Source organism: Pleurodeles waltl, chromosome 7 (assembly GCF_031143425.1).
Source record: "Pleurodeles waltl isolate 20211129_DDA chromosome 7, aPleWal1.hap1.20221129, whole genome shotgun sequence".
In the NCBI taxonomy this organism is placed as follows: Eukaryota; Metazoa; Chordata; class Amphibia; order Caudata; family Salamandridae; genus Pleurodeles; species Pleurodeles waltl.
Window position 1 is genome coordinate 1338919056 of NC_090446.1, and position 26405 is coordinate 1338945460.

At 44.2% G+C, this 26405-nt stretch overlaps 1 protein-coding gene across 2 annotated transcripts in view; it reads left to right on the forward strand.

Annotated features, from left to right (window-relative positions):
* The window catches only part of HSD17B14 (hydroxysteroid 17-beta dehydrogenase 14), a 104323-nt gene extending 78444 nt beyond the window's left edge, over positions 1–25879 (forward strand). For both annotated transcript variants that reach the window (XM_069200702.1, XM_069200701.1), the window contains exons 8-9: positions 3646–3742; positions 22046–25879. In XM_069200702.1, the coding sequence (XP_069056803.1) occupies positions 3646–3742; positions 22046–22210 (262 nt within the window). In that variant the 3' untranslated portion in view covers positions 22211–25879. The remainder of the gene's footprint in view (positions 1–3645; positions 3743–22045) is intronic.
* The last annotated feature ends 526 nt before the right edge of the window (positions 25880–26405 follow it).

Here is a 26405-nt window from a genome sequence, read left to right on the forward strand (position 1 = left end):
CTTTGGCATACCCCCCTGTGCTGCTTTCCATTCCCCGTCACCATCCCCCATGATGCTTCCCACATGTTGCTTCACCGTTTTTCCCCTTCCCTCTCCAATGTTGCTTTGTTGTTTCTCCCACTCACACTGCCTGACCAGCTTTTGCATGTTTTAGTTTCTTTTCAGTTATTAAATCAAATCAGATCAGTATCTTAAGGAAACAAGCATTTGCAATGCAATAGGTCTCACATGTACTTGAGTTGGAGCTATTGACATTGTAAATGCATAACTGGACTTTTGTTTTGGTTCTTTCTGCCACAAAATTCCAGTGGCCCTGCATATATCTAAAGGGCAGTAAGCCTACTGGAATATTTTTTTGAACAAGGCCTTTAAAGCACAAACTACTCTGAGGTGCAAAACATTCACTTGGCAGTTTGTACTGGCGACATTAGCGGCGAGGCAATGAATAAATAATTCTACTCAGAGAATGCATGCTTACTGGATCACTGTCCCTTTACTGCAGTCTGGGGAGTCAAACAAAATCCCTATGATCTATCACATGCTTGAGGAGAGCTACCTTACATGATATTAATGATTTTCAGTCAGTCCTGAACTGAAATATTAGTTATAAAATATTGACCATTGTACAGCATAATCAACTGTAAGCTGTCCTTGAGGTTAGTTTTGTAAATACACATGCACACAGCTCAAGTTTCACAGACTCATATGTGTGTGTAGTTCATCTTGCAGCTTGTATCATGTTATAAAAATAAAACTGCAAGTCCCAGAATGCAAAGCAGAAACATAAACTAAATAAGCAGATCACACATTGAACTAGGGAGCTGGACAACTCTACGAATACTACTCCAAGGGCTGGTTTCCAGCTTGTATCACATTATAAAAATATAACTACAAGTCCCAGAATGAATATGTGCTGCAAAGAACATGCACTATGCAGATCAGAGTGCATATAATGTAAAAATGTCAAAATACCTCTGGCGATTAATGTTCTTTTTGGCGAGAGCATGTACTTTTGCCAAGTGGAAGTTTGGATTCATTATAAGGTAGCATAGAGGGTTAATGTTCTTTCTGGAGAGAGAACATACTTTTGTCTAGTGGAAGCTTGGACTCATTATAAGGTAGCACAGAGAGTTAATGTGCCTGCTGTAAAGAATGTATGCTAGGCAAATCACAAAGTGCACATAATGTAAAAATGTCAAAATAACGCTAACGATTTATGTTCTTTCTGGAGATACTTTTGTCTAGTGGAAGCTTGGAGTCATCATAAGGTAGTGCAGAGGGTTAATGTGCCTGCTGCAAGTACGTGTACTAAGTAGTCACAAAGTGCATGTCATGTAAAAATGTCAAAAATAACTCTGGTGATTAATGTTCTTTCTGGAGAGAGAACATAATTTTGTCTAATGGAAGCTTGGACTCATTATAAGGTAGCGCAGAGAGTTAATGTTCCTGCTGCAAAGAATGTATACTAAGCAGATCAGAGTGCATATAATGTAAAAACGATACCACCAATGGAGTTTGCGCTCTGAGTGCTGTCAGCGCCATGACAGTCATTGAGTGCAGACAAAAGAAAATAGTTCGCCCACGCTGAAGTATATCAGCAATCGTGTAATTATCCCTGTAACAGAGTCATGTCCAAGGCGGTAACCAAACCGCCCCGAAGCTGGAAAATCGTAAAGCATTTACCAATGACATCAACTGATTTTTGAAAGGCATGCCCACAAACAAATGAAAGTGATGGGCGTGAGGTGGGCATGATTAAAAGCCCACAATACTTAGAACAGGTCAAAGCGCTTCTGCACTTGACCTAAAAAAGAGCATGCATCATTTTGTTGTGTGTATGCCTGCAAACTAATGCAGGCAGCCATGTCAAAAACTTTTTTTTTTTTTTTTTTTTTTTTTTTTTAACTTTCGCCTTGCTGCAGTGCATCACAGCTGTGCAGTGCGGCTAAACTCCATTGGCAAACTGATAGATCTGAAAGGCAAAATGTAAAAGCTTTGCCAATGCTTATTTACCTTGCCAATAGACTTGCCCGAAATGTGACTGGCTCTGCTTCAGCGTTTCAGAGGCATGGCCTGTCAGAGGATTTGTTTTATTTTCTGCCTGTCCACCTATGTTTTTGTTGCAAGTGTATTTTTAAATCCTCATCCTAGAGAGAAAATCTACTCAGTGTATCAAACTCTAGCATAGCTGGATCAGTAAGGTGAAGTTTGTTACTGAATCAAACAAGGATGGCAAAGCCAATAGATCCGGTATTTAATGTGCTTATGTGTGGATCATTAGCCAAGCACATCAGAGCACTGTTTCCCAACCTGTGGTCCGGGGACCCCTGGGGGTCCACGAAGCCTCCTCAGGGGGTCTGCCACTGCTTAGAAAATGAAATAATATTAACAGATTAAGAAAGTATATATAAATAAAGTGGCTAAACGTACAACTGAAAATTATAAAACTTACTGTTTCAAGAAATACGAAATTGAAGGCTAAAAATTAAATTAGTATCTTCAGATTGATACCCGGGAGCAGCGCAGGTGCCTCAAACAGAATATAGTGTGGACGATGTGTGGCTTCAGTTACATTTAGAAAAGCTCCAACCTTCCTATTAAAATTACATTTTTATTTATATTTGTTCGCAAATTAAATAACATGTGTTATCATTTGTGTATATGTTTGAATGTTTTTTGTGTGTATTGTTTTGCGTTTCAAATCATTCTAGTAATGACTCAGTTGGGGGGGGGTCCCAGGATTCTAATAATGATTCATTGGGGGTCCCCGGGTTCCAGCAATGATGAAGTGGGGACCCACAGAAGTTAAAAGTTTGGAAACAACTGCATTAGAGCAAGACCAATTGAACTATTAGGAACAGACAGAGAAGGTTATAGTTGTAAAATACTGTGTCCTGTACACAAATAGAACCACTCGACTGAGGTTGGGGAAAACAGATTGATACACCCAAACAGCCAGTATGATTAAGTGAGAGATGAATACTGCACTAGGCTGAAATAAGACAATATTGAAAAAATGTCAAGCCCATGGCTGAAAGAGACTGGTTGAAGACAGCCCATGATTGGAAGGAACAGACCCAAAGAACACTGTTAATACCTATAGCTAGAAGGCCGGTTTCTTCCCACCGGCAAATATGATATCTTGGGACCTTATTGAAAAATTTTCTTTTCTGGGTGAGATCAGCAATACCTTTAGACTCTACCGTGGTCTGGCATTGACTGCCATTATCACATTGCCCGACGGCTCTTCACCTTTTTGAAAACACCAAGCATACCCTGTGGCATTGTTTACTACGTCCATCTTGCTTACATTACGTCTTAGGGGAGGTGGGAGTGGCTAATGTAGTGCACGCAGTGTTGTCAATGTGCTTCACTGACAATGTCCCCTTTAAAGAAAAGTACCTCTTCACTCAAGATGGTGACGAAGTGGTTGTGCATGAAGCAAGGGGTTTTGAGTAAGGGATTGCAGGGCTCGACTCTAAGCGTATGCAGGGCGGCTGATTGAATGTTTCTATATTTTTATAGATTAGTGGACATTGACATACGTAGCTGCATGAAACGTTGTTAATATGTAGTTTTAAAGTGCTACCTTTGAAGAAACTTTTCAACATGAATTTATCAAATTAATCCTTTTGCATCTATTAGTATTTCCCCAGGGAATATCTGGACACCATTGTGGGAAGAACTGTCTGGGGTTTCATCCAACCCTGAGGCAACGATCCAAGGAGGACAGGATGCACAGGTAGGCTTTTGGCTGTCAGGTCCTCCTGCCTTGTCACTCGTCAAGCTCTGTTGGGATGATGTGACATGAAAATTATTTGTACTTGGCTGTGGGACATGTTTTCCTGGGGAAACAAGTTCCTCTGAGGAGGACAGGTAACTTTCACACTTGTTAGCTACCCCTAACACTTGACACACAGTATCCGTGACAAGCGAATGGATCCATACATTGTCCCCATCATAGGCGGTCGGTAAATAAGAGTAGTTGATTGAGTGTGAAAAGTTGATAACTAGAGATATGTTCCGTGCCATCCTGATAATATAGCAAATTTATGAAAAAAACAGAAAGCAAAATTTCACAAGTGGTGCACGGGACTGAAGGACAAAATTTGAAAGGAACTAGGGGTAGTAATATTTTGCTTGCCGTGGGTTTGAGAGATGCAGTCCAGCCGTAGTCACTGTTTATATGTTTGCTCCTACATGAACAGGTCGATGCTGAGAAAGAATGAGCAAGACCTTCACTGGCACACTGGTCCTACCTTTCTAATTTGTAATAGGTAATGCTTGAAACCACCTGGTGAGGTCTTGGGGGAAATCCTATTAGTCACTGTTGTCACTCAGACTGTGACAGTCAAGCAAGTGATTAAGCAAGCTAGGGGCCAGTGCTATATTTCACAAAGATTGAAAAAACTGTTATTTAAAATATTTGATCGTGCCTTCTGGGAGTGGAGATGATCATTAAAGGAGGCAAAACATGAAGGTATGACTGGTACATAATAGGACCAATGTGGCATGTTCCAGTACTGTTTAGAGGAGCAGCCAAAAAGAAAGTTAAATCAAGGTGACACATGAATACCCATGCATCTTACTTGACCATTAAACATTAATTGGCAAAGCTTTTGCTTATTGTCTGGACTTGGCAAACGTGCATTTCAATTTTCTTCTTGTAGACATGCAGTACCTGTAAAGAAATGGCTCCCTGTTGCAGTTACCCCCCACTTTTTGCCTGATACTGATGCTGACTTGACTGAGAAGTGTGCTGGGACCCTGCTAACCAGGCCCCAGCACCAGTGTTCTTTCACCTAAAATGTACCATTGTTTCCACAATTGGCACACCCTGGCATCCAGATAAGTCCCTTGTAACTGGTACCTCTGGTACCAAGGGCCCTGATGCCAGGGAAGGTTTCTAAGGGCTGTAGCATGTATTATGCCACCCTAGAGACCCCTCACTCAGCACAGACACACTGCTTACAAGCCTGTGTGTGCTGGTGAGAACAAAATGAGTAAGTCGACATGGCACTCCCCTCAGGGTGCCATGCCAGCCTCTCACTGCCTATGCAGTATAGGTAAGACACCCCTCTAGCAGGCCTTACAGCCCTAAGGCAGGGTGCACTATACCATAGGTGAGGGTACCAGTGCATGAGCACTGTGCCCCTACAGTGTCTAAGCAAAACCTTAGACATTGTAAGTGCAGGGTAGCCATAAGAGTATATGGTCTGGGAGTCTGTTTTACACGAACTCCACAGCACCATAATGGCTACACTGAAAACTGGGAAGTTTGGTATCAAACTTCTCAGCACAATAAATGCACACTGATGCCAGTGTACATTTTATTGTAAAATACACCACAGAGGGCACCTTAGAGGTGCCCCCTGAAACTTAACCGACTGTCTGTGTAGGCTGACTAGTTCCAGCAGCCTGCCACACCAGAGACATGTTGCTGGCCCCATGGGGAGAGTGCCTTTGTCACTCTGAGGCCAGTAACAAAGCCTGCACTGGGTGGAGATGCTAACACCTCCCCCAGGCAGGAGCTGTGACACCTGGCGGTGAGCCTCAAAGGCTCACCCCTTTGTCACAGCCCAGCAGGGCACTCCAGCTTAGTGGAGTTGCCCGCCCCCTCCGGCCACGGCCCCCACTTTTGGCGGCAAGGCTGGAGGGAACAAAGAAAGCAACAAGGAGGAGTCACTGGCCAGTCAGGACAGCCCCTAAGGTGTCCTGAGCTGAGGTGACTCTGACTTTTAGAAATCCTCCATCTTGCAGATGGAGGATTCCCCCAATAGGGTTAGGATTGTGACCCCCTCCCCTTGGGAGGAGGCACAAAGAGGGTGTACCCACCCTCAGGGCTAGTAGCCATTGGCTACTAACCCCCCAGACCTAAACACGCCCTTAAATTTAGTATTTAAGGGCTACCCTGAACCCTAGAAAATTAGATTCCTGCAACTACAAGAAGAAGGACTGCCTAGCTGAAAACCCCTGCAGAGGAAGACCAGAAGACGACAACTGCCTTGGCTCCAGAAACTCACCGGCCTGTCTCCTGCCTTCCAAAGATCCTGCTCCAGCGACGCCTTCCAAAGGGACCAGCGACCTCGACATCCTCTGAGGACTGCCCCTGCTTCGAAAAGACAAGAAACTCCCGAGGACAGCGGACCTGCTCCAAGAAAAGCTGCAACTTTGTTTCCAGCAGCTTTAAAGAACCCTGCAAGCTCCCCGCAAGAAGCGTGAGACTTGCAACACTGCACCCGGCGACCCCGACTCGGCTGGTGGAGATCCAACACCTCAGGAGGGACCCCAGGACTACTCTGATACTGTGGGTACCAAAACCTGTCCCCCCTGAGCCCCCACAGCGCCGCCTGCAGAGGGAATCCCGAGGCTTCCCCTGACCGCGACTCTTTGAACCTAAAGTCCCGACGCCTGGGAGAGACCCTGCACCCGCAGCCCCCAGGACCTGAAGGACCGGACTTTCACTGGAGAAGTGACCCCCAGGAGTCCCTCTCCCTTGCCCAAGTGGAGGTTTCCCCGAGGAATCCCCCCCTTGCCTGCCTGCAGCGCTGAAGAGATCCCGAGATCTCTCATAGACTAACATTGCGAACCCGACGCTTGTTTCTACACTGCACCCGGCCGCCCCCGCGCCGCTGAGGGTGAAATTTCTGTGTGGACCTGTGTCCCCCCCGGTGCCCTACAAAACCCCCCTGGTCTGCCCTCCGAAGACGCGGGTACTTACCTGCAAGCAGACCGGAACCGGGGCACCCCCTTCTCTCCATTCTAGCCTATGTGTTTTGGGCACCACTTTGAACTCTGCACCTGACCGGCCCTGAGCTGCTGGTGTGGTGACTTTGGGGTTGCTCTGAACCCCCAACGGTGGGCTACCTTGGACCAAGAACTGAACCCTGTAAGTGTCCTACTTACCTGGTAAAACTAACAAAAACTTACCTCCCCCAGGAACTGTGAAAATTGCACTGTGTCCACTTTTGAAATAGCTATTTGTGAATAACTTGAAAAGTATACATGCAATTTTGATGATTTGAAGTTCCTAAAGTACTTACCTGCAATACCTTTCGAATGAGATATTCCATGTAGAATTTGAACCTGTGGTTCTTAAAATAAACTAAGAAAAGATATTTTTCTATATAAAAACCTATTGGCTGGATTTGTCTCTGAGTGTGTGTACCTCATTTATTGTCTTGTGTATGTGCAACAAATGCTTAACACTACTCCTTGGATAAGCCTACTGCTCGACCACACTACCACAAAATAGAGCATTAGTATTATCTATTTTTTACCACTATTTTACCTCTAAGGGGAACCCTTGGACTCTGTGCATGCTATTCCTTACTTTGAAATAGCACATACAGAGCCAACTTCCTACATTGGTGGATCAGCGGTGGGGTACAAGACTTTGCATTTGCTGGACTACTCAGCCAATACCTGATCACACGACAAATTCCAAAATTGTCATTAGAAATTGATTTTTGCAATTTGAAAAGTTTTCTAAATTCTTAAAAGACCTGCTAGGGCCTTGTGTTAGATCCTGTTTAGCATTTCTTTTAGAGTTTAAAAGTTTGTAAAAGTTTGAATTAGATTCTAGAACCAGTTGTAGATTCTTAAAAAGTATTCCGACTTTTAGAAGCATAATGTCTAGCACAGATGTGAATGTGGTGGAACTCGACACCACACCTTACCTCCATCTACAGATGAGAGAGCTAAGGTCACTCTGTAAACTAAAGAAAATAGCAATGGGCCCCAAACCTACCAAAGTACAGCTCCAGGAGCTTTTGGCAGAGTTTGAAAAGGCCAACCCCTCTGAGGATGGCAACTCAGAGGATGAAGATAGTGACTTGGAGGGAAATTCCCCCCCTCCAGTCCTACTTAGGGAGAGCAGGGCTTCTCAAGCCCTGACTCCACAAATAATAGTCAGAGATGCTGGTTCCCTCACAGGAGGGACCAACAACTCTGAAATCACTGAGGATAACTCCAGTGAAGAGGACATCCAGTTAGCCAGGATGGCCAAAAGATTGGCTTTGGAAAGACAGATCCTAGCCATAGAGAGGGAAAGACAAGAGATGGGCCTAGGACCCATCAATGGTGGCAGCAACATAAATAGGGTCAGAGATTCTCCTGACATGTTGAAAATCCCCAAAGGGATTGTAACTAAATATGAAGATGGTGATGACATCACCAAATGGTTCACAGCTTTTGAGAGGGCTTGTGTAACCAGAAAAGTGAACAGATCTCACTGGGGTGCTCTCCTTTGGGAAATGTTCACAGGAAAGTGTAGGGATAGACTCCTCACACTCTCTGGACAAGATGCAGAATCTTATGACCTCATGAAGGGTACCCTGATTGAGGGCTTTGGATTCTCCACTGAGGAGTATAGAATTAGATTCAGGGGGGCTCAAAAATCCTCGAGCCAGACCTGGGTTGATTTTGTAGACTACTCAGTAAAAACACTAGATGGTTGGTTAACTGGAAATGAAGTGTGTGACTATGTTGGGCTTTATAATTTGTTTATGAAAGAACACATTTTAAGTAACTGCTTCAATGAAAAGTTGCATCAGTATCTGGTAGACCTAGGTCCAATTTCTCCCCAAGAATTGGGAAAGAAGGCAGACCACTGGGTCAAGACTAGGGTAACCAAAACTTCCACTGGGGGTGACCAAAAGAAAGGGGTTACAAAAACTCCCCAGGAGAAAGTGGGTAACACTAGGAACCAAGAAAAAGAGTCCTCTGTAGGCCCCCAAAAACCAGAACAGGTGGGTGGGCCCCAGGACACAACCCAAAACAAAGGTGGGTACCAGGGTAAGAACTGGGATGCCACTAAGGCATGGTGCCACAACTGTAAACAGTCTGGGCACCACACCAAGGACACTTCTTGTCCCAAAAACAAACCCCAGAACAAAATTCCTGGGGTAACCAGTGTAGCCCTGGGAGATGACTCCTCAGATGAGGAGGTCTTCCTAGCCTTCAACTGGAAACAGGGCCCAACAGGTGAGTTGGAGATTCCAGAGGGAAGCCGACACTTCCACCACCTACTGGTGAATGGAATCCCAACCACTGCCCTGAGAGACACTTGTGCCAGTCACACTATTGTGCATGACAGGCTGGTGCTCTCAAACCAGTACATCCCAGGTGAGACTGCCAGGGTAAGAGTTAGCCTAGACAGGGTCACTAAGAGGCCTGTGGCTTTAGTGCCCATAGAAGTGGGTGGCACTCTTAGCTGGAGAAGGGTAGTAGTCAGTACAGACCTCCCCCTTGATTGTCTCCTTGGAAATGACTACCCAGAGGTTAGTCAGAGCTCAAGAGAGGAACTGGTCCAGTGCCAGTCCTCTCCCAAGGATTCTGGAAGTCCTGCCTCTGCAGTAAATGCAAGCAGGCCCCAGAAGAAGAAGAAAAGAAAACAGAGTAGGAAGGGTGGACAACCTTTAGCCAAGGTTACAGCAAGCCAAGGAGATTCTGCTCCAGTAGGGGAGAACTCCAAAAATGGCCCTGATAAAGTCCAACCTGACCCACAAGAAGTCCTGGCTAGTCAGGCAACTGTTAAACCTGAGTGGGTGGCTCCTCAGCTAACAGAAGAAAGAGTGGAAGAAGGGTGTTTACTACAAGATGTGGTAACCCCCCACTCCAATACAGCAGACAGGCAACCTGAACCCAAAGAAGCCTGTAACTTAGCCCCTTCCCTTTTAGGTGAAGAGCTAAAGGTGTGGTTCTGGGCACTGACAGCTGTCAGTGGCCTCTGCTGGGTGTTAGCCTTTGTGGCTGCACTATCCTTGGCATGGTGGTCAGACCCCATGCCAAATAGCAAGTTAGGCCCCCTGACCCTGTTGGTCATGGTGGGGTTACTCCAGCTCTGGGTAACCTCTTTGGGTAAGCTAGGGATGACCCTGGCTAAGATAAGATTAGCAGAGGTGGATACCTCTAAACCCAAAATAAAAAGAATGGGTGGAGACATTGAAGAAGCAGACAAGAGGCAATTCAGACTAGGTCCTATCACTGTGGAAGTGGGTCAGTTCCCCAAAGGGAATGACCTGAACAGAAGGATGTAAGGCAGAGTAGGCCCTGCAACTAACCAGCCTATTTCTCCTACTCTTCCTCGCCTGACAGACTAGGAAGACTCTCCCAGCTTGGGCTGAGTCTCCTGGCCTGTGGGCTGGGGGGGGCTTGTGTAAAGAAATGGCTCCCTGTTGCAGTTACCCCCCACTTTTTGCCTGATACTGATGCTGACTTGACTGAGAAGTGTGCTGGGACCCTGCTAACCAGGCCCCAGCACCAGTGTTCTTTCACCTAAAATGTACCATTGTTTCCACAATTGGCACACCCTGGCATCCAGATAAGTCCCTTGTAACTGGTACCTCTGGTACCAAGGGCCCTGATGCCAGGGAAGGTTTCTAAGGGCTGTAGCATGTATTATGCCACCCTAGAGACCCCTCACTCAGCACAGACACACTGCTTACAAGCCTGTGTGTGCTGGTGAGAACAAAATGAGTAAGTCGACATGGCACTCCCCTCAGGGTGCCATGCCAGCCTCTCACTGCCTATGCAGTATAGGTAAGACACCCCTCTAGCAGGCCTTACAGCCCTAAGGCAGGGTGCACTATACCATAGGTGAGGGTACCAGTGCATGAGCACTGTGCCCCTACAGTGTCTAAGCAAAACCTTAGACATTGTAAGTGCAGGGTAGCCATAAGAGTATATGGTCTGGGAGTCTGTTTTACACGAACTCCACAGCACCATAATGGCTACACTGAAAACTGGGAAGTTTGGTATCAAACTTCTCAGCACAATAAATGCACACTGATGCCAGTGTACATTTTATTGTAAAATACACCACAGAGGGCACCTTAGAGGTGCCCCCTGAAACTTAACCGACTGTCTGTGTAGGCTGACTAGTTCCAGCAGCCTGCCACACCAGAGACATGTTGCTGGCCCCATGGGGAGAGTGCCTTTGTCACTCTGAGGCCAGTAACAAAGCCTGCACTGGGTGGAGATGCTAACACCTCCCCCAGGCAGGAGCTGTGACACCTGGCGGTGAGCCTCAAAGGCTCACCCCTTTGTCACAGCCCAGCAGGGCACTCCAGCTTAGTGGAGTTGCCCGCCCCCTCCGGCCACGGCCCCCACTTTTGGCGGCAAGGCTGGAGGGAACAAAGAAAGCAACAAGGAGGAGTCACTGGCCAGTCAGGACAGCCCCTAAGGTGTCCTGAGCTGAGGTGACTCTGACTTTTAGAAATCCTCCATCTTGCAGATGGAGGATTCCCCCAATAGGGTTAGGATTGTGACCCCCTCCCCTTGGGAGGAGGCACAAAGAGGGTGTACCCACCCTCAGGGCTAGTAGCCATTGGCTACTAACCCCCCAGACCTAAACACGCCCTTAAATTTAGTATTTAAGGGCTACCCTGAACCCTAGAAAATTAGATTCCTGCAACTACAAGAAGAAGGACTGCCTAGCTGAAAACCCCTGCAGAGGAAGACCAGAAGACGACAACTGCCTTGGCTCCAGAAACTCACCGGCCTGTCTCCTGCCTTCCAAAGATCCTGCTCCAGCGACGCCTTCCAAAGGGACCAGCGACCTCGACATCCTCTGAGGACTGCCCCTGCTTCGAAAAGACAAGAAACTCCCGAGGACAGCGGACCTGCTCCAAGAAAAGCTGCAACTTTGTTTCCAGCAGCTTTAAAGAACCCTGCAAGCTCCCCGCAAGAAGCGTGAGACTTGCAACACTGCACCCGGCGACCCCGACTCGGCTGGTGGAGATCCAACACCTCAGGAGGGACCCCAGGACTACTCTGATACTGTGAGTACCAAAACCTGTCCCCCCTGAGCCCCCACAGCGCCGCCTGCAGAGGGAATCCCGAGGCTTCCCCTGACCGCGACTCTTTGAACCTAAAGTCCCGACGCCTGGGAGAGACCCTGCACCCGCAGCCCCCAGGACCTGAAGGACCGGACTTTCACTGGAGAAGTGACCCCCAGGAGTCCCTCTCCCTTGCCCAAGTGGAGGTTTCCCCGAGGAATCCCCCCCTTGCCTGCCTGCAGCGCTGAAGAGATCCCGAGATCTCTCATAGACTAACATTGCGAACCCGACGCTTGTTTCTACACTGCACCCGGCCGCCCCCGCGCCGCTGAGGGTGAAATTTCTGTGTGGACCTGTGTCCCCCCCGGTGCCCTACAAAACCCCCCTGGTCTGCCCTCCGAAGACGCGGGTACTTACCTGCAAGCAGACCGGAACCGGGGCACCCCCTTCTCTCCATTCTAGCCTATGTGTTTTGGGCACCACTTTGAACTCTGCACCTGACCGGCCCTGAGCTGCTGGTGTGGTGACTTTGGGGTTGCTCTGAACCCCCAACGGTGGGCTACCTTGGACCAAGAACTGAACCCTGTAAGTGTCCTACTTACCTGGTAAAACTAACAAAAACTTACCTCCCCCAGGAACTGTGAAAATTGCACTGTGTCCACTTTTGAAATAGCTATTTGTGAATAACTTGAAAAGTATACATGCAATTTTGATGATTTGAAGTTCCTAAAGTACTTACCTGCAATACCTTTCGAATGAGATATTCCATGTAGAATTTGAACCTGTGGTTCTTAAAATAAACTAAGAAAAGATATTTTTCTATATAAAAACCTATTGGCTGGATTTGTCTCTGAGTGTGTGTACCTCATTTATTGTCTTGTGTATGTGCAACAAATGCTTAACACTACTCCTTGGATAAGCCTACTGCTCGACCACACTACCACAAAATAGAGCATTAGTATTATCTATTTTTTACCACTATTTTACCTCTAAGGGGAACCCTTGGACTCTGTGCATGCTATTCCTTACTTTGAAATAGCACATACAGAGCCAACTTCCTACAGTACCCAAAAACAATTGGCAAGCATTTAAAAATGTAAAAGTAAAAGATGGTCAAGGCACACCAGTTCTTGCCACTGAAGTGCACTCCTTCTCAAATGTCCGTGCACATGTGATCAGGAGAAATGCTGTTACTCGCATTGCCAGACAGCCATGTTGTATGCTGTGGTGGGTGAAAGAAAAAATTAAATGCCACGTGAACCGACCGGTGAATGTAGTGGGCTGACTGAAAGCCCCTGTAATTATCTAAGCAAGTGTGTATTTTTAGAAACATAAAGCTCTCCACACAGTTGAAGCAATGTGTAGCCAGACCTAAAAGGAAATTTCAGATGAGATGGGAAATGATGCCGACTGCTTGTATGCTGTTATTGTATGTTCAATTACTCCTCCTATGGTCTACACTTCACCTTTAGACAGCCCTAGAAGTTTTGTTGCCTGAAATAATAGGGTAATAAGAGTTAAAACACCCCAAGGACAGCTTCTTTAGACAGAACACTAGTGGTGGCTTCTGCATTAAGGATTATGGGTGATACCACTCTGATTTTTCGGACCTGTAAAGTGTTTCCCTGAATTTTACAACTAATAAGGGCCTGGCTGCCTTACCTTTCCTTCGAGCATCATTGGACAGCAAAGCAAAAATGGAATGACCATTGTGCATGTGTGGCAGTATCCCCACGTATTGTCATGTCATGATTGTCATATGAAAGGTGCTACAGGAGTGATGCCAACATGCTGATAAAATCCGTTCTTACGGGGTACTGTACGCTGAAACCCAGTGTCATGTAGTCATGCTACACCCAATCATTCAGCAAGAGACCTCCCTTTTGCAGCAGTACCTCTTCGGTGTTTACCAGATGACAGTTTTATTTGTAATTAAATTCTTTATTGATTTTTCCCAAAACGAAAACAAACTAATAATAAAGTGCATGTAGACGTCATTATGTAAACTTAAAGCGTATATAGTATACAGGATAAAAAGATATAAACCAGTCATCAGAAATAAGTAACAAGCATTGGCATAGCTAAGAGGTCTCACCTTTTGGATGTGACTGCAGGTTTACTAATTTTGTCTTTTGTTGTTGTTATTGTTTAGCATTAGCAGCAAAAGGTAAAGGTGTAATGGTGTGCATGCGTGCATATGTAATTAAAAGCTTGGTTGGTGGGTGGCGTCGTGTGTTTTGTCTAATAGTTGTAGTTTGCAAACCACAGAACATAGCCCAACATAAAACACTGCATTAAATAATAACACATAAAACATACAGAAGTGTAACTATTATCCTGCTACTTGGGCGGCGAGGTGAAATTTTAGGTTATGACAGTGTCATCATGAGTTTCCCTGAGAAGCTTTTACAGCGCGTGCGGCTGTGCATCATTTTAAAAACAATTCGAGAGTAACTCGTATTTCTAGCAATTTCAAGACCACTATAAAAGTGCCAAAATACGTGTATTATTTATACACCTGCTAAAGAGAGATCGGAGTTTGCTGTATTTGGCAGTTATAGCTCCTGTAAGATACCGTAGAGGGGTAATATACCTGCAACAAACATCGTGTACTATGCAGCTCACAGAATCTACTCAACATTTTTCCTGAAAGCTGGAAGGTTGGGATCCGCTTTTACACCGAGGGGCTGGTTTTGAAGAAATGCATCATTTCAGTCCTGTAACCAGCCTTTCACGTTTATTAGACCTGTACAAAAAAAAAAAATCAAGGACACACTGACTGTGCAAGGAATGACAAGTTTCCCGGGATACTGACAGGGTAGAGGTCGTTTTTGCAACACAGGCTCAGTTGGGTAAAAATGCTTCATTCTGAAAACAATTGCAGAATAACTTGTATTTCCACCAATTTCCAGGCAATTACAAAAGGGTCAAAATACTTCTATTGATTTATATACCAGCTAAAGAAAGATCTGAGTTTAGTGGATTGGCAGTAATAACTTATCTAAGTGATCGCAGAGGGTTACTATACCTGCCACAAACAACATGAAGTACACAGTTCACAGAATATAAACAAACATTTCCCCTTGAAGCTGAAAGGGGGGAGACCGCTTTTGCAGCGGGGGACAGTTTAGGCAAAGTGCATCATTTTTAAAACAATGGCAAAGTTCTTTTAATCTCCAAGAGTTGTCAAGCAACGATAAAAGTACCATAATACTTGTACTAAGTAATGTACCCGCTGGAGACAGTTCTAAGTTTCGTGTATTATTAATAATTAGAACTAACAAAGGTAGCTCAGAGAGTTAATATACCTGCTGCTTGAGGCAATAAGAATACATTTGGAGTTTGTTGTTGGCTGCACTCTTACAGCCAACCTCTCACATTTAATATCGGAGTAAAAAATAAACAGACAAACACAGGCATACTAGCTGGACAAGGCATCACTGGTTTCCGGGGATACTGGAAGAATGGAGGCCCCTTTTTCAACACTGGGCCAGTTTTACAAAAGTGCATCTTTTTAAAAACAATTGCAGACTAACTGGACTTTCCAGCAAGTTGAAGGAAATTATAAAAATGCCAAAATAGTTCTATTAATATACCTGCTAAAGAAAAAAACAAAGTTTTGTGTATTTGGCATTTATAGCTAATGTAAAGGAGAGCATAAGATTATTGTACCTACAACAAACTAGTTAGAAAGTGCAATTCCCAAAATAGGTACAAACATAAAAAGCTGAGTTAAACAGTAGTGGATAAAACTTATGGATGCATGATTGTTGTCATTTTTTGTAGAAACAATATGAATGTATCTTAAGATTGTGTACGCGCAGCATTCCTGTAAGAAACCTCTAACATTGGATATCAGTGCCTCCCAGAAGCCAGCGTCTGATCCCCATTCTAAATAAAAATCTATATTGAGCTGACGAGTGAAAGGCGCTCCACACCTTTTACACGATCAAACCATGATGGCTGCAACACTAAAGAGTGTTGAGTGAAGGAGACAACAGAATACTTTGTAGCAATTTGAAGCCGGAGACTGTTCCCCCTATGTAAAAGGAACAGTAAAGATCGGTATCTGTATTGTGACAAGATGTATATGTGAGTCATACGTAGACGTTAACTTACTTGCCCTAAACAAGCATTTGCAAATCAATGGGTCTTGCGTTTGCTCGACTTAGAGCTATTAGCTTTGTAAATTCCTAACTGGATTTTTCTTGCCACATAAATTGAAAATGAAAAGTAAAACAGTTGACATAAGCAAGCTGATTCAAAGCGCCACGGCCGCCAGGAGCGTAAACATGGAGGAGAGACAGAAAAGGAAAAAGAAGTTCGCTCGCAGTCAAACGTATAGGCAAACGAGCAGTTATCCATGTAAAAGGGTCGATGGCCAAGTTCGCAACAAATCTGCCCCAATGAGGGACAAACGTAAATCATTTACCAATGATAACAAAGGATTTTTGAAAAGCAGGCCCGTGAACAAGTGATAGTGATGGGGGTGTGGTGGGCGTGGTTAAAAGCCCAAAAAGATTACAACACGTCAGAGTGCTTGCGCGCTCGAAAAAAACAGCAACAAAAAAAATGGAGAAAGTGTCCACCAGAGACTGGGGACTATTTCCCAACCTTTCAAGATCTTTATTGTAACTGTAAAATAATATCTGTTGTTGTTTACGCGTTCTCCTTTTAAATAAACAGTCAGGTCACTTTTGCTGCGTGGTGGGCTGGGGGGGGAGGGTAGGTGAGGCCAGGTTCGTAAAAGAGTATCATTATTCAAAATAAACTTCAGCGTTACCTGTATTTCAAACTGGTTTCTGGCAACGATAAAAGTCCCAAAATACTTCAACTAATTAATTTACCTTCTGGAGAGAGTTCTAAATTTAGTGTTTTGGCAATTAAAGCTCATCTAAGGTAGCGCAAATGGTTAAGATACATGCTACAAACAACGTGTAGTATGCAGATCACAGAACATGCCCTAAAATGAAAGACTGCATAAAATAATAACGATTGAAACATACGTGTGTGGTTAGTGTCCGACGTCTCCAGCTGACATATTATGTTTTTTTTATTTAGCTTGTGGTACGCTGCATTCCTGGAACCACGCTTTTACATTTAATATCCGTGGAAATGATAAACAAACACAGCTGCAGCAGCTGTACCAAGCATCCTGCGTATCCCTGGAAAGGGTAGGGGCTGCTTTAACAGCTGGATCCCGGTTGGTTAATGTACATCATTTTTTAAATAACTGCAGACTACCTTGGATTGCAGACAGTTTTCAGGCAACTATAAAAATGCCAAAATACTACAGCTATGCAATGGACCTGCTGGAAAGAGTTTGAAATTTCATGTATTGGCAATTATAGCCCAGCTAAGGTAATGCAAATCATTAATATATCTACTGACAACAACATGTACACAGTGTAAAACAATAACAGACAAAAATATACAGACGTGTGATTATTACCCTTCTTCTGCGGCGGCGATATAACGTTTTTAGCTTGTAATGTGCTGCACTCCTCGAACTAGCCTCTAACATTTCATATCAGTGTAAATAAAAACACACAAACACAGCCACAGTAGCTCTTCTGGACATTGTGCATTTCCCTAGGAAGATGGAAATATACAGGCATCCATGCAGCAAGGGAAGGGATTGGAGAAGAGCATAATTTTAAAAGCAACTGCAGAATTCTTTATATTTACAACACTTCTCAAACTACTAAAAAACAGCTGAGATACTTTTACTAATTAATGTATCTACTAGAAATACTTAGGAGTACCATGTATTGGCAATTCGATCTCACCTAAAGAAGTGCAGAGAGTTCATATATCTACGGCTGCTGGCGTCGTACCGGGCACCATGCGTATCCCCAGGAAGCTGCAAGGGTGAATTTTTGCAGCAGAATGACAATTTTAAAGTCCATCTTCTCGAGCGGCAAAAAAACTTTTTAAAAAAATTTGTTAACTCTACATTCCTAAAAGCAGCCTTTAACATTTCATATAAATATACATAATAAACAGACAGAGCCACACTACGCATATCAAGCATCATGCGTTTCCCATAGAAGTTAAAAGGAAGAAGCCACTTTAAAACAAACTCAACAAAACAATTGAAAAAAGAAAACAGTAACAGAAGGAACATAGAGAAAAGTAATTCCAGCAGGTACTATATAAAAAAAGACATGCACAAAGAAAGCGATGTGTACAACTAAAAACACACGGAACATACAAAAGAATAATTCCATCAAAAAAAATATTTGAATGCACAAACTCAACCTGAAGTACAGCAAAAGAAAATATTATCTCACTTTCAAATCCGACGAACGCAGTAAACAACCACTCACAAAAAAATCCAGAATCTACATTTTCATCTTCATATACAAAATAAACGCTCCAAGCCACTCAAAATACAATCACGTGTGTCAAGAGCTGTTCATGATTTTAAAAAATAGTTCCTGAGAAGTAAGTAAAATAGAAAAACGAGTAAGCTTACAAGTAATGGGGACCTGCTCCAGGGGAATGAACAAATTACTACAAGGAGGGCCCAGGAAGACAAATTACCCACTAACAAGCAAGGATTGATAAAAGACAAGCAAAGAGAACAAATTAAAAGTGGTAGGCGGAGTTCCTGCTCCCATAAGAGATAACGGGTCTTCCAGACAAAAAAGTGCTGTATAGGCTCGACCTAAAAATGAAAAGAGGAAAACTGATATTCAGGTATCGTAATCACATATATAAAAGAAAAATCGTCACATCAAGGTAACTATGACAGATTTGAGTCTGTTGTGCAGGGACGTTTTCTCTTTTAGGATTGAGGGATTGTGCCCCTCTGAAATTCCTACACATTCATATAATAAAATATTAAATAGATTGATTTATTTAGAGGTATGATCGTAACTCTAAACAAATCGATGCATTTAAGTCTGGGCTGTCTGTCCCAGGCTGCCTGCCATGCCTCGCTTGAAAGCACGAGACGGAAGCCAGGCTGTAAATCAACTTTCTACACTGAGATGCACGACACAGTGCTAACTGCTCTAAAGCCCTTCATTCCTATTGTGGCCTATGGCAGTGTCCACTATAGGCCAGTGACGCTTTTAGAGTCATGATTTTGGGCGTCGGAGTCTTCATCCCTGCGTTGGGCAGTCATCTGTCATCACCAGGCATAGATCCCACCCTGTCCCCATTCGTTACACAGTAGGAGTGGATGCAAGCATGTTTGATTTAGTGTCTTGTCTTCAGTAACATTAAGTGTTCTAACGCTAATCTTGTGTTTTTTTTTATTGTACTGAGACCCCTTCACACTAACCTCCCCCATGTGACAACCCAGCCCGTGGCTGCAGATCACTGTTTCCTTTAAAAGTGGAGCTGCTGTATTTGTTCCTCGTGAAACTGTTCCAAAAGATGAGCAAGGTTCTTGTTCCCTTGCAAAATTTATCCAAATATTCAAGATACGTGCTTACAGTGAAGACAGTTATCTGCTGTATGGTATTAAAAGTGGCCCTATCTTCAGGCCCCTAACATTATTGCCACAATGATGGATTGATATGCAAACAATGAATGTTAAAACGTGCATAATGAGTGTCAGACATTTAGTGCCTCATATTTCACGTTTACTTAATGTTGCATTCCCCAAAAGAGCTAGCTGTTTCACATGCTGTTTCTGTGCATTGCATTACTCTTGCGTAGTGCGCACTTTGACTCATGCCAGGTGTTTATGAGGGGCTTTGATTGAGAGCGCTGGTGCTGAGGGCAAAGCAAAGTGCCTGACAGTGAATCGGTCTCTCTGCAGAGCACAGAGAACAATGTTCATGTATTATAGCTGCAAATTCAATTCAGTGTAAATGTGTGTGAAGGGGTGCGGAGAGGTCAAAATATTTAGAAGGCAAAAGCAAAATGAAATAAAGTGCCTAAATGTGAATGAGTACAGTGTATGTTTGGGGTGGTAAAATGAGGGAGATGCGAGGGAGTGCATTCAGGTGAGGGGGTGGGGGAAGGTGCTGCAAAGAAAAGAGAAGATGTTGAAAATATGCAGATGGATGAGATGTGAAGAGAAAAAGAGCATACATATCTAACATAAAGCACACATAACTGAAGGCCATACTCCTTCCATAGGCTCAATAATATTTAAATCACAGTCTCACAGTTTCAGAATTTAAACATTTTCAATCGTAATTATTTATAGCTAATCATTGTTTTTACTCATTTATCATAAACAGATAACGACCATTGACAAAGCCAATAGTACTTACAGGTTTTAGGCGTATGTTAGTTGTTGTATTATATTTCTGGGTGCAATCACATCTCAGAGAGAAACCGAAATACAGGCTGGGTGGCACACTATTGGAATCACAGAAAGTGGTTTTACATGTTCCCTTTTAGAGAGCCCCCACTGTTTTCATGCCACTTAAAGATCTGTCTGCACATATTCCTGTATGACTGATTGCAGCCAGCAGCTCTGGGTGCTTCCTGATGACTGGTTAGAGCATTTTCTTCCGAAGTTGATGCTGCATGCAGTGCAAGACACTGGACAAGCACACACTTTAAAGGGCCTGAAGCTGTTGCTATGTACAATTCCACATTAAAGTAACTGTTGAACGTATTAATGCAGTCAGATATAGGGCAGTTTTTAATGTGTTTAGTATTTCAAGACTGTACGTTCCAGGTACTTTATAAACCTTGCTTTCTCACTATATTAATTTGCTTTCAAATGTATCATTTGTCAATCTTTTTTCAATGTTTTCTTGGGAGGAAGACTAACCTTGGACCACACGTTTGTCCATTAAGCTTGCTCGCTTCACTCGCTACATAAGTTATACCCAATTTTTACGCCCCACCCCTTTCAAATGTCACCAGCCGCCACTGCTGTTGTGGTGTCACTGATTTTTCAGTGCAATCGGAAACATCCACAAAATACTACTGCACCAAGTACTTTATTTAAGAATTAACAAAGATCGGTAATGGTGCATCATGCATCTTAGGGAGATACAGTAAGTGATGGCAGTAGTGCTTTGAATAACTAGATTTTAAAGAATTACTTTGTTTCTCTTGACAATTACATGAGACAATGCAGTTTTTCTGAAATAGTTTAACTAAGCAGTGCCACCTACTGTAACATTGTATCAACATATATTGACATGAATGTATACTTGTCATCAACTCTTTGAAATTGTTGTTATGGCATGAGTTAACATGCAGTGTTTCTATTGCGTTTACAAGCCTAGGTAGGCAACCATGAGCATTGCAGCCCTGCACAGGGTTTTCTTTTTTTTTATATACTGGGCTGGGAATAGACTACATATAGTACAATGGTACTTTTTCGTTGGAGAATCAGCAGTCTAGAAAGAAAGAACTATCTGATTCGAAGGCTATGGATTTTGATTTAGCAATATCATTATTTCCTCCGTCCCTATTAAGTCCCAGAATCTATGAAACCAGTCCTTCTGATCAGAGGGCCTGGTCTTATTGCAGAAAGCTGTGATTGCCTGCCTGGTTGTGCATAATACTACAGTGATTTGTTTACCCTGTGAGGGTAATTTTGCATGTACGGTAGCCCATGTGAAGGGAATTCAGCAAACTTAGGGACGTCTGTATCGTATAGTTTGTCGGTGATGTCAAGGACTCCTGTCCAGTATGAAATGAGCCTCGGGCAATGCAACAACAAATGGTTATGGTACTGTGTGCCCACACCCCTGCCAGCATCCCTGTGAATGTTCTGTGATCCATCCATTCATGAAGTTGAGCAGGAGTATGGTACCTACCAATACATTAAAACATTGACCACACCTTCCCAGTTTCCCTCTCCAAGGCACTCCCAACGATGTTGGGGGATCTGATATAGATTCCCTCGCGTTACTTGGTAGTGAGAGAGGGACGTGGCTCAACTTGCCAATGCAGGAGTTAGATAAAGGAGAAAGTGAGCGTCAGGTGGTGGATGAAAGAGGCACAAGGCGGAAAGAAGACTAGGCAGCTTTGGGATTTGGGAACCTCAGCATTATGCTCTGACAACCGCCGGATTTGAAGCAAAATGTTGGGTCCTACCACTGATCTTTTACAAATTAAGCACTATCTGCACTTGATGTTGCCACATGCGGCACTACTTAACAACCATACCCACACTCTTGAACCATGTCTAACTCCTCCTGCCGCCACATGCTGCGCTGTCCACACTCCCTGCTGCTTCTTAGCACGTGCTTGACATCACCCTAGTTACTTTGTTGTCTTTTGTTGTATTGTCTCGTGCAGCAGCATCTGACCTCCTCCCTTTCTTTGCACCTGGACAGCTCCTGGGCAGGATGGGCACAACCGAGGAGTGTGCCCAAGCCGCCCTGTACCTGGCATCTGAGGGGACCTTCTGCACCGGCGTGGACCTGCTGCTGACCGGAGGGGCCGAGCTCAACTACGCCTGCAAGAACCAGACAAGGCCGCGCAGCAGCATCTACCACTGATCTGGAGACTGCACTTCCAGGCAGAACCGGGGGGTTCGTGCTGTGCACATGCAAAACTCGCCTGCAGACATCCATGAGGAGCCTTTCAGCCTCCGCTGCTTTACAATCTGGAAAAAAAACATTTCATGGAGCCTGCCTTTTAATCCAAGTCGCTATTATTTTTGCTCATAACCCAGAACTTGTCTGCAGGCAGCAACCCTGAAAATTTGAATAGGCCTTTATTTCGCTGGGGTTAAAGGTCAGATTTGTCCCAGCCAGGATTGTGCCTCTTCCTGCAGGTGCCACCTTTGAGAGTTAATTTCAGGTTTACTCATTTATATGTTTGCCGTTTTTTTTTCTAACAAATAACACCTTAAATTTAGCTGGGGTGCTTACTGTGTGATCAGCAGGGCTGAAATGGGTTAGCGTCTTGTCTTTCGGGGTAATGTATGTGTGATTTATGCTTAAATTGATTTATAACAGATTTTGTAAGTGGGTGAGTCGCGATACTCCTTTGACAATTTGGGGCACAGTTAAAAGAATATGGAAGCTCTTTGTGCTGAGATCAAATTCTAGGATGGGTGCTCTAGCCCGGTTGTAGGTGGGGAGGGGTACAGTACTTCCCAAGGTTAAGTTTCGCATAGAATATTGAATAGCATAGGCCAGCCAGAAGTAAACCTGCGCAATGGTTCTTGTTTAGGTTTATATAGGCCCTTTACGAAGACACACTTTTCTAGAGAGAGAGTTTTATATCAGACAAAAGGTAAATCTCCTGTTTACCTGTGCCGCCCTCTAGGGATGGATGCATTCAAGTTTCCACGATGCGCTTCTTTTAAAGGTTATCTGCCTGGAAGTAAACCGAGCATCCCTCTTGTACAGGATATCTCTCTGGCTTCAAGGCTCCTAGTGCATAGACTGCACAAATCTTTCACTCATCCTTCTCTAGTTTAGCATAGAGGTGGGTCTGAAGACTACTTTGTTGACTATAGGCTGTTGTTCTAGGGTAAATACCATGGTCTCCCGCTGCTCATTCCCCTCATCACACAAGAGTCAATGGATTTAAAGGAGCAAACCAAACATTAGAAGCAAGTGCTACATTAAGAAATGAAGGTTTACTCTTAATATCTGAGGCCCACTGGCTTTCTTGCACGCTCAAACCCTAGCAAAAGGGTCAGACTGGGCTAAAGAGCAATCAGGCAGTGCCCGGTGGGCTGGTGTAACAGTGGGCCTCCTTCTTGGCTGTTTGTGGCCCTGTTTTATGGTCTGCTGTGTCTTTTTTTGGTTTTGTGTTTTTTGCAGTTTTAATAGTGCAGACTCAACCCAAAGGTATTGGAGAGCTTTACATAAGCACCAGTTACATTACACAAGCACATAATCATTTTTATTTTTTAGGCATGGGGAGATTCAGTGATTTGCCCAGAATCATGGGATGTTGAGCTGAGGTGATTTCGCAGATATTAAAATAAGTATTGCCTGCAGCAAGCTCAAATCTGTGATGTCTTTCATACCTTGCAAAACACTTATACAACGTGTCCTTTACAAGTTCAAAATTGCCCAAATTTGGAGAAATGAGCCACTTTTTCGGTCAAGCCTAGGCAGTGCGCAAACGTTGTCTCTCAACACGTAATTTACATCTGTGGGCTTGCACCACGCCCATCTCACCCCTATCACTTTTATTCGTTCCATGGCCTGCCTTTCAAAATTAATTTGATTTCGTAGGTAAATGCTTTACATTTGTCCCGCCTTGAGGCTGCTTTGTTACTGCCTTGGAGACTGACTCTGTTACATCTATTATTACACAATCGGCCATATACCTTAGTGCAGTGGTTCCCAACCTTTTGACTTCTGTGGACCCCCAGTTTACCAGTACTGGAACCCAGGGACCCCCACTGAATCATTATTGAAATCCAGGGAGCCCCCCCCCCCACGAGTCATTTCTGAAATCTGGGGACCTAACCTATTAATAATATTACATTTTCCAAGCAGTCATGGACCCCCTGAGGAGGCTTTGCAGACCCTCAGGAGTCCCCGGACCACAGGTTGGGAACCACTGCCTTAGTGGGAAGCAATGCTTTTTTCTTTTGCCTTGCCGCTTCACACTGTGGCCATATGTTGTTTCTTCCTCTTCCTTGTTCCTTGACATGCTGCTGTTTCTTTGTGGTGTCTGTGCACAAAGGCTGCAAGCTGGAGGTGGGGGGGGGGCGTTCTTTTTTTTATTTTTTATTTTTTTTAAAGGTTCCTATAGTGTAAACTCGATCGGAAGAGCGCTTTACATGAGTACCACTTACGTACAAGTGTAGCAGTTGAAAAATATACAAACTGGAGCATTTAAAACAGAAAAAAAAACAGAAATCCCCGAAGCGGCTCTCTCTGCAGAGCAGTACAGACAATACTACAATATTCACTGCACTCTGGAAACTCATATCATAATGCTTTGTGGGGCATTTATTTTTAAAAACATTTTTGCTCACAACTCATCCTGTGGTGGTGCTATGACAATGGGACCACCAACACACCGTTCAGCATGATGCGTTTTTTCTGTCTAGGTCATCTGAGTCCACACACTAGATTGGATAGGAACCTCTCCCACAATTCAATGTCTTTTTAAGCTCTTTCATGGCTAGAACTTTTGTTTTACAACTGGGAGCTGTTTGTGTTTTAGGGCCTTGTTTGTAATAGTATTGCAGTAGGCCTGAAAATGTGTAAGGAATTAAGCCCTCTAGGAGCTACATATATGGTTACCCTGCACTATTTTCAGCCATTCTGTTTTCATGTCATTATGCCCTCTAGGGGCTGACTATATGGTTAATTGACCACGTTTCTTACATATGTTATTTTTGTTATAGTGTCCCCCAGGGGCTGTTCTGAGCATTACAATCAAGATACTGCAATATTGGCTGCACCACCCCATCCATAACTCACTGTGTGGTGATCTTGGGGCAATGGGACCACCATCAAAATGTTCAGCACAATGCACTCTTTCTGTCTAGGGCATCTCTAGGTCTCCACACTAGGTTGGGGAGGGACCCAAAATAATAACCCCTCCCACCAGTCAGTGTCTTTTTTTAAGTTCTCTCATGACTGGAACCTTTGTTCTGTAGCTGGGAGTAGCGTTCCTTACGTGGCCAATGGACAACACAGCCTGGTCTCGCGCTGAGCTCTCTTTTACATTCGAACAGCATTACATTTGTGGCCCTGGGGGTGAGGTAAAGGCTGAACATGCACAGGTGCTGTAGCTCCTTTTCTCAAGCTGTAAATGTGAAGCGCGTGGCCTTCTTACCCCACTTCAGGCTGCTCGAGAACTCTTGTTTTCCTTTCAGTCCATTAGCCCAGCTTCCATTCCTAAATGATTGACTGTTTTTATCTTAGACATATAGTTATGTGCTGTGCTGCTAATGGTAATCAAGGGAGCTTAGGGGCTTTGTGGGAAAGTTAAACGAGTTTGTTATATGTTCATCAAGGATGGCAGATCTTTCAGGAGGATCTATCACGTGCCGTAGAAAAGGTGCTTCAAAAACGTGCCACTGATCCTTCCACAGTAGCACAAAGCTGAAGGAGAAAAATCACTAGTCAACAGAATCGTTTTGTGCAGCAACAAACATTTCGAAACTTGAATGTTATCTCTTAATTGTTTCTGATTTAACTAACACTTTGCTGACATTTTTGAACAATAAAAAGCAATTATTTTGATCAGCCTGTGCACCTCTTTCTTTGTGCCTCACAAGGGGGCCAGGGTGGTCTGGGTAGTGGAAATAGACCTTTCGGAAACTGTTTTTATGAATTTTTTAAACAATAAATTGTAGAGTTTTTCTAAAGCGCTGCATGCAATCGGTAACCGCTTCGGAGCTGTCAAAAACTGGGCGGTTTTCCTCCAAGAATACTGATGTAGAGTCCACCACACATTGGCTCCAGCTCCCTCCAACAAGTCTTTCAGGAAAAACTCTGTTTCCCCGCAGACAGGGCTGCAGCTATTAGGGAGTGGGGTGTTGTGGGAGGACGTGGCGTAACAAAACGTGAGCCCCCCTCTGCAAAGTACCTGGAGGGGGTCTCTCCCCCCCCCGCCTGTTGCCGCCCGTGCACAGTGCACTGTGCTGACGGGGCCTCCTGGACACCCTCCCTGATCCCATCCCCCTCCCCCTCCCCAGGGGTGTGAGAAAGAAAGACATGCAGTTTGTTTTTAGGGTCGAGCCTGCGTCGCATGCGTTTCGCTAAGCGA